Consider the following 11,752-nt stretch of genomic DNA (forward strand, 5'->3'; position numbering starts at 1 on the left):
TGCCCTAGTGCAACACGTGAAGGAAGCAACGAGGTACGACCCGGGTTCTGCATCATCCTTACTAGATCTTATATTGACTCATTATGAGGATGATGTTGCAAACCTGGATTACATGCCGCCCCTAGGCAAAAGTGATCATGCAGTTTTAAGCTTTGACTTCCATATAACTGTCGATCACGAGTACGCTTCAGCTCAATCCAGACCTAACGTCTGGAAAGCAAACATACCAGACATCATGAAATCAGCATCATCAGTAGATTGGAAAATAGACCCAGAGTCATCAATCGAGACGGCTTGGGACATATTCCGGAATTTATACTTAGAAGTTACCGCCCCCCACATCCCTTGGACTACACCTAAGAGAACGAGAAACTCCCCACCGTGGTTCAGTAGGGAGGTTCGCATCCTTCTCCGTAAAAGAAGGAAAATGTGGGACAGATTTAGGTTACTGGGGACTGACGAGGCAAAATCTCAGTATCAAAAGGCTCGAAATACCTGTGCCTCAACCCTCCGTAAGGCCAGAAAGCTGTACGAAGAGAAAATCGTTAGGGAATCCATAGAATGCCCTAAACGCTTGTATTCGTATATAAACCAAAGGACAAAAAGAAGAAATGTTCCTTCACTATGGGGAGACAGTACTGCCACATCACTAGTGGAGGACGACTTTGGCAAAGCTCAAGTATTCTCTAAATACTTTAGCGATGTATACACCATAGAAACACCCTTCTCACCAGTCCATGAAAATCCCCCCACACAAGCACTGGACAGCGTAACCATTAAAGAACTCGATGTCTTTGGTCTGCTAGTTAAGCTTGACATAGGTAAATCCACTGGACCCGATGAACTGCATCCTAGGTTACTAAAGGAATTAGCTAACTTTGTTGCGAACCCTTTAAGTGTATGTTTTAATCTATCCGTAACCCAGGGTCGTCTACCAAAAGACTGGAAGAACGCCATAGTAAGTCCAGTCTTCAAGACAGGTACAAAACATAAGCCTGAGAATTACCGACCAATTAGCCTAACTAGTGTGGTTGTTAAAATCTTAGAAAAGATTATTCGGAAGGAGCTGTTAAAGTATCTCGATGAAAACCGGCTCCTCTCCGAAAAGCAGCATGGTTTTAGAACAGGTTACTCTTGTCTCACAAACTTATTAGTCGCTCGTGAAAGCTGGTGCGCTCTTAAGGACCAAAAATTACCTATAGACGTAGCTTACATCGATTTCAGCAAAGCTTTCGACAAAGTTCCGCATAACCGGCTATTATATAAGCTAAGGAATGTCGGGATTGGAGGCAATCTATTGATGTGGATAAAAGACTTCCTGGTTGGGCGCCAACAAAGAGTAAGGGTGAACTCCAAGTTGTCTAGCTGGGAAACTGTGCTTAGTGGAGTCCCCCAGGGTACAGTTTTGGGGCCAGTGTTATTCCTCCTGTACGTAAATGATCTCCCTCGTCTACTATCGTCATCGGTCTTGCTCTATGCTGATGATGTCAAGATATGGAGAGCGATACAAAGCAAGGGCGATAGCTTAGAACTTCAAAATGACCTGGAGAGATTATCTGAATGGTCCCAAACCTGGCAATTGCCGATAAACACTTCCAAGTGTATTGTGATGCATATTGGCCACCAGGGTACAGATACATACACGATGAATAACACTGAGTTACCTATTGTTCAGGCACACAATGACTTAGGCGTCATCGTTAGTCAAGACTTAAAGACTACTGCACACTGCCGTGCAATAGCCGCCAAAGGTTTTAAGACTTTATGGTCCATACGCAGGGCTTTTAGGCATCTTGACGCTAAAACGTTTCTGACTTTGTATACAGTGTTCGTACGCCCTAAACTTGAGTACTGCATACAAGCAGCTAGCCCCTGCCTAAAAAAAGACAGTGAACTCTTGGAAAGGGTTCAGAGAACAGCAACTAGGCTGATTCCCGGAATAGCGAAGCTCCCGTATGGTACTAGACTGACCAAGCTAAACCTATTCCCGCTGTCATATAGAAGAATCAGAGGCGACTTGATTACAGTTTTCAAATTGCTTAATGACAAATTTGCACCTGATATGCCCTCATTTTTCTTGTCTTCCAAAACAGAAAATCTACGAGGACACTCCAAAAAAGTTCACAAGCCCCGAACGAATTACTTGTCAGCTGACTACCGACTTTCCCATCGAATAATCAACGAGTGGAATTCATTACCTCAGCACGTGGTTGAGGCTCCATCCGTCGACTCCTTCAAAAGAAAGTTGGATCAGCTGAGAGACCATCATCGCCAGGACTAACACAGGCCATCAAGCCTCCTGTCCTTTCCAAACTGAAACTGAAACTGAAACTGAAAATAAGATTAGACTTTAAAGGGTTTCAAATATGGTTTGTGGTTAGTTCATCTTCAGAAATGAGATGATTATGAACTATAGCACATAGTGCATTCAATCAGAAGTTACTATTAGTCACTTGATGTAACTGATTTTCAGTTTAAATGATGTTGCACATATATTTTTTGTAAACTATGTAAGTTGATTCTCGGTTCGAACTAGTTTGGTATTTTCTTTATTTCAGGGAATTATCTCTTATATTTTCCCACAGTCGTGCTTACGAAAACTGATATCGGTGTTTTATGCACAACTTTAAAGTAGGTTTTTCTCCTCACTTTTCGAAGAATTGACTTTCCAGATCTATCTGTTCAAAGGAACCTAATATTTGTATTTCTGGTATTCGCTTTCTTCATGATGTTGTTCTTAAAGACTTTCCAGCTGAATTATTTCTTCAAAGAACTGATTTCATAGAGGTAAACAACAGTTTCCTGTGTTGTATAAGTTAGCATTTTACATTTTAGTACCTTGGTGACTTCAGCTCTATGAACTGCTAAGTTTTGGGTCTATATCTTGCTTTGCATAAATGACTTTTATTCATAAGTTTTGTCCTTGAGCGTCGCGCTTTAACCATGCTCGATATCCTAATATTTCGACTACAAGAAGGAATTGTTTTCAGGCTAACTGTTTTTATACTTTGGTCTAGCCAGTAGTAGCGACAATAGGAACATCAGTATACTATTCATAAAGTGACAGATTAACCTTTGAGTAGAAAAGCCATTAGGGGTGTGTAAATAGCTGTGTTATTTTTGATATCCTCTTTATGTTAATTTGGTCGTAGATTGGCGCTTTTATATTAAACAGTAGTTGATAACATTAGTGCAGATGATAAGAAGCTAAGTTTTATGAAGTGAAATTAAAGAGCTAAAGGGAGTTATGTTAGGGTTGGGTCTGTTGATGTATCAGAGCTACATGGATGAAGTCCTAGAATGATGAAAATAACTAGGATAAGAGGTTACCGACCATGTCTCAAAATCGCAGTCCGATTTGCACATACTGTAACCTTTTATTTTTGTATATATAATGTCACTGAGCATTTTTGGACTATTCTATATCCTATACTTACTTTTTGATATTTTCTATCTTGTTGTATCTTCTCTACTGAAAGCTATATGCACGAATTGTCACTTGATTTATAAGTTTCATGAACTTATTAATCGTTGTGCTTGTGAAACGTGACTGTGAAGATTAGATAGTGTTTGTTTAGCCATAGGTGTCTCCTAATCATTGCTCGTGTGTTTTGGGATCGCTGAGTGAAAAATACTGAGGTCAAACATTGGGTGCTATGTGAAGATAGCAGGTCAGTTGAGTAGGTTGAGACATGTGTTACATATGCCTAACCACCACTTGCCTCGACGCGCGATCGTGGCTGGTGTAGGAGTAGGTTGGGAAAAGGGAGAAAGCAGTCATACCAAGACTTGACATCATTCCATAACGTCATTGACCGTTGGACTGAACCATGTAGCTAGATGAAGACCATCTATTTGTGGTCAAAGCAATTGCCTTAATTAGTTGTCAGAAACGCTGAATAAAACACTTCAGAATTGTTTTCTATGGGGCAAATGCATTCACTCCTTGCCCTCCCTTAGCCTCTAGGTTTTTTGATTATCCTAGTCTTTTTTCCTTCATGAGTCTACATCTTTCTATTGGACCATGTCTTTTGTACTCAATATTGTCACTACTTTTACTAATCTGGGATCTTGTCGAGCCGATATGGTTTGGAAAATTGAATCGATGCACATATTGCCAGGTTCCATGTTCCTTATGATAGAACGACTGACTTATTAATCTTATCTATCACAGAATCCCTCTTTTATGATTTACATCATAACGCATGCATTTTTTAATTGAATTCCACCCTAATAAATTAGCTTTTCCTTAAAATGCAATTGACAACATACTAAACATGATTATGTCGTAGTTTACTGAAATGTATAATTTTAACTCCACATATTTTATATCCATCACGTTTTTGCCACTTTTTATATCACATATATTTCTATTTATGTAGAATCTTTTCCGGATTTTAAATGAAAAGAATTTGGAGATCATTTATTCAACTATCAGTTGTTTGATTAGTTTTTGTCGTGCTCTTATAACAAGAATTTATTATCACTTGGATCCTAACAATTACGTATATTCAAGTCGTAAGCTTATCTTTTTAAAAAATGGCTCATAAGTTCTATCATTAAATTCCATACACGCCTGTGGTTTCGGAGAATGCAGAAGGCGATTGTTTAACTTTACACAACTAGAGATATGAAGTAAATAAGCATCTATGCTCCATATGAATTAAGCCCATAGAATAAGAAGGAATACAAAGAATATGAGTGAAATATTAGGTTTACTGAATTTCGCTCCGGGAGGATTCTAAAAGCCAAATCTAATTTTAGCATTGAGTGAGTTTTTAAGACAACTCATTTGTCTATGGGTGAACTTAAATATTTTAGAAAAATAGATTTAGTTGATCATCTTTATACAAATTGAAGAAACTTGCAATTACATCGGTGATTTAGTGTTTACTTTTTACACCCGTTTTCATACCTCTCGTGAACATCTAGAAGAACACATTTTTTGACATTTTAGCAAAGTTTGAAGTTTCTCAAGTGACGGATCTCTCAAATACCATACCGACTTGCAGTAAGTAGTACTAAGTATACTCAAAGTTTTTGGTTTGAATAAGAGTTTTGAGAAACTTTAATGTACAAAATTCTTCCCATTTCCTACAACCTGGAACAGTTAGTGATTGGAACCAGTTGATCACTTTTTTTGTAGAGTTCTCAGTCTTAGATATTAAAAAAGAGTGAAATTAAAAAACTTAGTTAAAATTAGAGTAGGCTTGTATATATGTTTGGCGAAAAAATAAAAAAACTCTGTTAGTACTTTAAGTGTTGGGTTTAAACCATGCTTGTTTATTTTGAGTTCGCAATTCCTGGTCTAATTTTTTAGAAATTAGTCTTGCCTCCTTAATAAGTTTCAATAAAAACTCACCAAATAGATTAATTTCTTTCATATAGTTCAGTTCTTAAAACTAAGTTCATTTCACGAACTTGAGTCTAAATGGTTAGTAATTTTAATATCAGTAATATCTGTATATCTCATACTCTGCCACTAGTAGACTAAATGGATCTTATATGAAACTCGTTTAGGGTGATGCTTTAAGTCAAAATCCATTATATACAAATAAACGAAGATCTCTGTGTAAATGCTTAGGTTGGTAGTTAACTTTCCTATTCATTCAACCTTTGGATGTTTTTTTAATTATGTTCATATGAATTTTGTTTCTCGATTTAACAACAACAATAATGAAGAAAATATACTATTGATTTTTTAAACATATACCTCAGAAACTGGTGACCGGATGACGTCCTCTGGTCCTTCAGGAACACAGTAAGTGTATATATGATATATCAACATTGCCGAACTCTATAATTAAGTAATATAAGATTAAGTGGACTGTTTAAATGTTCCAAATGTTTTTTTGAAACATATTCCAATATTCGGTCTTAGCCACTATTACTGCCAGTATATTATTTCATCCTCTTTTGGTGTTGATCTTGTTAACTTCATGTCGTCGTGCCAATATGGTATAGAAAAGTAGTGGAGTGAACGAGAACACCAAAATAACAGAATTTTTTAGTTAAAATCTGAGAACCGTATGGTAGATACTTCATTTGCAAAATGACTATAAATTGTCGTTGATATGACTGTCTTTTCGTTTCCACACCAATCACTCTCTGTTCTCATTCTCTTCGATTTTCTTAACCTTCTGCCTCCAAGCATTCCACTTTTGACTGATGATACATACTACTTATATCTGTCGACATCAGTGGCACACATCACAGTAGGTCAACGCACGTCTATGCTAAACTGTACGCCGATGATGACCAACAGATTTGATCATCGAAACCACAGTGGTGTCCATTCTGATTTGTAAAGGTTTTAATTATTTTATTGTTAATATTCTTTGACCAGTCTTAGTGAGCAAATTTACATTGCGCGCGGAGCACCTAGATTTACCCATATTGTTATAAGTTATGTAGAGTAGATATGTTGTGAGTTCGAGTCCCGTCGTGAACACTAAGACTGGGATGCAGTTAAATTCAGTTTACTAGTCCCCAATAAAAGGAAATGGGTTCTCTGGGTTCCACTGCTAGCCACAATCCATACATGGTGCCACAGTTGCTGGGTATACAGTTAGATGTTTTATGTTGGTAAAAGTCGAATATCAGTTTATACCTGATTACTTCTGCATTATATTCAATTTTTCACAAACTCATTGTGAATACTGACTAAATTTGACCCATTTGACATTGATCTGTTCATTGGTCATGAAATCTTAACATTTTTGATGTCTATTCTGGATAATAGTAAGAGGTAAATTCTCCATCATCTGTTATTTATCATCTGTTTCCCTCTGATTTTCAAATCTTGAGAAGCACTCATTCTTTGTCATATACTTGGTTGAATTTCAGCGACTGAGTCGTAATCCATTAGTTCAAATTTTCAGTTTCAGATAAGATGTAATATTCCAAAATTTTAATTCAGCGTTTCCTAGTATCATTTGTTTGTTATTGAACTGCAAAGTAGTAACGTGAAAGTTTTATCTTAGATTTTCGGTTGTGAACTTGAATCATTTATGGTAATTAAGATATGCGTTGCTCATGCTTGGTTACTATTTTATTTTTGTCAAAGTGATTTTATGCGATATGATGATTTGAACAGTTACATCACTCCTTGGTTTTAGTATTTTCAGGCCATTAAAGTCCACTATAGCATCTGAACATTTGTAGTAAGCTAATTTCCTTCAACTGGATGTTTTCAATGACTTTTCATCTATGTAAAAATAAAACATAAGTAAGCGAAGTTGCACATTAGAATATATAATCTAACTAAACTTAAAGCCTATGAAACCAATGTTATGTTGCTTGTTTGTAAGATGGAAAGTGACTATTTTTTATTTATTACTGTAGTTAGATATTTAGTCATTCGATTTCATCTGAGTTTTCAATACGTTCACGTTATGACATTCATATATACTTAATTATCTATAGCTTATGTATTATCCATGAAAATATAATTTTTTCTAAACTCTTCAGTGAAATTGAGCAAATATTTTTTACGTCCATCAATGACTCAACAAAACCCAGCATTTGTGGATCTGCCACTCCAGGGACAAGAGTTCAGTATTCCTACGAAGACGTACAGAAACAGTCTTATTCAATGCTAGACTTTTGCTTCCAGTTATTCAACGTAATAGCTAATGGGCTAATAACAGTCCTAGATCATCGTAACCAATCGACAAAACAAAATGCCTCTAAGACATCACACATCAATACAAGTTTTAGTAAGCATAACTGGGAATACAAATTAGAGTCTAGTTTTCTACTTCTTTTCGATGTTGGGATCAATTTGTTACTGATTAGTTTATCTCCTCATCGTTATACAAATCAGTTTAACGAAGTTTGTCAAAATAATCAAACAAATGACCCTATGTCATTTGTCAACTCAGTATTCCTAATTGTTCCACCTACTGTCGACCTTATTAAATCTTCTGAATTGGTAAGTTCAGATTATATGATGTATATATTGTAAGATTAAATGGCGTATTTACAGAAAAAATAGGCGTAGAACAACATATATAACAACAAATTTTCGAAGAAAGATTCTTGACCGCTATTCGTCTTGAATTAGCTGTTTTCAATTTGGTATTTGAAGAATCTAGCGCTTTTAAAGGTACCTGGAAAAAAAATTGGGTTAGACTTTGTCTTAGTTATCTGAGAGAGTGACCACAGTGCCCAAGGGACAACTGCTTGAGATCGGTCACATACAACCTTGTTGTGAGTATTTTTCGTTTTAGTTTTGTATTTGTTGAGACTTTACCACCGGAGACGGAAATTCGTTGGATGAGACAAGTTGTGCATTGTTAGGGTCGACCTTTTCTAACACCACCCTTTCTTGTGGGAAGGCAGCATCATTGTTATGCCGGTTGTCTGAGGGAAACACCTTACTGCCGTCACACCTCTCTACAATTAGCAGTACGACTTCGCTTTCGGACCTTGAGTTTTCTACTTTTAGTCTTACCACTCTTCAACCGACCTTTCTGGCCTGATAGGACTTGAGGAAAGATTGTTCCAGCCAAAATAGCTCGACTGGTTAATCACGATTGGGAATCCCAACCACCACGTCAAGGTAGTAGCAACAGTTGCGTGACATGGTTCAGAATCGATCACAATGGTCTAGGTGTATACATTCTTTGTCTTCCCTTAAACCGTGAGATTAAAATTACTTTATACCTTTCTTTCTACAAATTAATTCCTTCCCCCTGTATCATATTCTTATATGCAGTCTTTTTTATGTGTTACTACCATTGGAGTAACTGCTTCTATGAATTTGGCTTTCATCTTGTTTTGTTAATGAAGTGTGGAAATGTAGACCGATGTATACATGTGACTGGTCCTATCTTGTAGCTAACTTACTGATTGACTGACTCTAGCACATGAATAACTCAATCTAATTAATCTTACTTCCAAATATCGTACCATATTTTATCATAATGACATCTCGACAACCCTTGTTCAACTCACCTGTAGTTAAATAATACCATATAGGAAGAGATATTAAATAACTGATGAGTCAATATGTGATTGTTTCATTTTGAGGATTGGTATTTTACAAGAAATAATAAATGAATTTGAAATGAAGTTTGAAGGAATGACAAAATTGTAACTTCAATCTATACTCGAATGATAATACAGTCTATGTTTTTCATCTACTTTATTTGATTTCATTGTTTAACATAGAATTCTTACAACCGGGACTACAATTACAAGATTTGGTCGGCAAATATCGTATATCATATCATTCGTATATCATACTGACTTTAGGACTGAATCATTTGACCTCTTTTCCTTATATTTTACACATGGTTTCGTTAGTTTAAACCATTATACAATATTCGATTCGAATTTACTATAGTTTTTAAAGGAATATTTCTTAATTTTATTGCATAATGAGATAAAAAACTCTTGAGTTTTTGTATTTTATTTTATTACGTAATCTATTTAGCCACCTGACTTTTATACATGTATGGAACAGTTAGGCTCGATCTTGTCCCTTTATTCAACCAATCAAGTTCATGATAATACAGCAATTATGAAATCTCTCATAAGTTGGAACACTAATGAAATGATCGACTTTATTAATAAAGCTAATTTACCTGGCGAATGTGAACGACAAACTTATTTTGGTTTAATTACTAAAATATTTAAATTAATTAGTTCTTTATTCACTCCAGAAACGGTATGTTTATTCTTTAGTTAAATTCATGATTATTTTTATATTAAACTTATTAAATCGAAAAAACTTGATATTTTTAATGGCAGACAGTTAAAGACCAGATTATTCTGTTCAGCTAGTTGTCATGATAAATTGAATTGCACTACTTCAACTTCGGATTTTCGTGAAATAATTATTACATGACAAACTGATTTAAACATGAAATTCAAATCTCTTAGTTGATCTTCCAGCTAGTTAATTTTCGACAGATGTTTTTTCCCCTTTAATAATTGATGGCTTCCAGATCGCTATCAGAATATAGTGTCAGATCTTCAGCTATCTGGACAAACACTTGTCATAAGTTGATGTTCTCCTACGTTATGAAATGGGCCAGTGTAACCAGTTGTCTGGGTAAGAGACAAATAAATTAAACAATATTCGCCGAGTTTTAGAAGCCGTATTAGATTAGAAGATACTCGTCTATTGATTCTCATTAAGTGATTAACAAGCCTTCTGAAGATGGAAGACCTGCGTTTTCTTTCCAGCTGAAACAGGTGCTCTGTACTCTAAAGTTGATAGCGGTTCTTCGACTGATATTAACTTGTGATATAAACTAAATTGAAATCGATGAAGTCGTGAAGACTAATTACTTGAATGAAAACTCAAGGTTCTCATGGCGATTGTCGGTTATTATTGTATATAAATTTCCGGGATTAAGTGAGTTGTGTATTTCACCTAAATGGTATAAATAATGTATTTTTTTATGTCTTATTGCTTAACGTCATACATTTTACAGCTAAAATCAATTAGATTTTGTCCATTTAGGCATTGGCCGTTCTTCCCACTAATGTTAAAAACCAGTTATCTTTTGCTCTGTTGGACGTGTCACTGCTAATTAATCCAGAACCAACAAACGAATCACAAAAAATTGGACTACCAGCCTATGTAGCTTTATTCAACTTTACAATTTACTCAAATTGGTTACTTTTACAACAACTTCAAACATCTATTTTTCATTTGATTGATTTTCTTGATATCAGTGAAATTTCACTTTTATCTACTTCTAATGACCAGGTACCTGTTCCTTGAACTAGACACATTACTTATATGTTTTATGTTATGTGCTTATTATTAGATTATATTTTAATATTGAGTTAAAACTGTATGATTTTTTAAGTATTACGTTTTATATTATCATTAAGTGTTATTTACACATGTTTGTATTTTGTTTAAAACAAACATTTATTGTTTTTGTTAGAAAATAATTAGAGTTCAGAATAAAAATACTTAAGATGGTTGATTGTCTGAAGTAGAGTTTTAGCTAACTTTATTGCTTTTATTTATCATTTTGCGTTGATAATATCAAGCTTATATGTTTGTTCACTTCGATAGATTAATGAAAACAATTTGAATTTGGCTATGGACGCTGTGAGCTCACTTGAAATCATCGGATCAACTCGTTTCGCTTCTAACTTTGTAGAGTTTCTGAGTCAATTGTAAGTTCCGAACTCTTTATTTCTTTTTGGATTTTTAGATTTAGTTATAAACTAAGAGAATTATTTTTGTGAATAAATCTAATTTACTAGGTGTAAGTTCATGTGCTTCAAGTCACATTCCAAGGATGAATGGAAGCTTTATCAGAAATAAGTCGAAAGCCTAACACATTGATAACTGAGCCACTTCTCTAATGTTTATGGATTGGAGGCATATTTATTCATCACATAGTTCTGCTGAATTATAAAAACAATCGTTTTGTCCAATATCAGACACCTTCATGATCCGACCTATAGAAAGCATTTTGTTCAGGAAAGGAAAAACGCTCAATATCTGTATTTTATTTATTATTTATTTATTTAAACACATATATATTGGTACAAAAGGGCACCAGATACATATGCGCCACACAAAATAATGAAAGTAGGAAGAGAAGGGATGAAAAGATAAGGCGGACTGAAATGTACAACCAGAAGACTCTTTCAGTTAAGAAAGTTAGAACCACTCTTTATGTAGAAAGTAAAAGAAGGTTGCAGCAGGATCGCCACTGGCTTCTATTCTGAGCCATATCTGATAACGTCTCTAGCCACAGTATTGCACCATCTCTCG

The 11,752-nt window shown here is 35.2% G+C and overlaps 2 protein-coding genes across 2 annotated transcripts in view; both read left to right on the forward strand.

The window, feature by feature from the left end:
- Positions 1 to 2,587: 2,587 nt before the first annotated feature.
- Smp_197590 (hypothetical protein) lies at positions 2,588 to 4,550 on the forward strand (the record flags this gene model as incomplete). Its single annotated transcript, XM_018798898.1, has 3 exons — positions 2,588 to 2,631; positions 2,673 to 2,787; positions 4,383 to 4,550. Coding segments are annotated over 3 exons (327 nt in total), but the record flags the coding sequence as incomplete, so codon positions are not given.
- Positions 4,551 to 5,732: 1,182 nt separating this feature from the next.
- Positions 5,733 to 11,752, forward strand: part of Smp_132420 (hypothetical protein) — a gene marked incomplete at both ends in the record, with an annotated part of 22,507 nt that continues 16,487 nt past the window's right edge. The window contains 4 exons of the mRNA XM_018798899.1: positions 5,733 to 5,761; positions 7,471 to 7,933; positions 10,475 to 10,723; positions 11,042 to 11,145. Of these exons, the coding sequence (XP_018650742.1) occupies positions 5,733 to 5,761; positions 7,471 to 7,933; positions 10,475 to 10,723; positions 11,042 to 11,145 (845 nt within the window). The remainder of the gene's footprint in view (positions 5,762 to 7,470; positions 7,934 to 10,474; positions 10,724 to 11,041; positions 11,146 to 11,752) is intronic.

This window comes from Schistosoma mansoni, chromosome 3 (genome assembly GCF_000237925.1).
Source record: "Schistosoma mansoni strain Puerto Rico chromosome 3, complete genome".
NCBI lineage: Eukaryota > Metazoa > Platyhelminthes > Trematoda > Strigeidida > Schistosomatidae > Schistosoma > Schistosoma mansoni.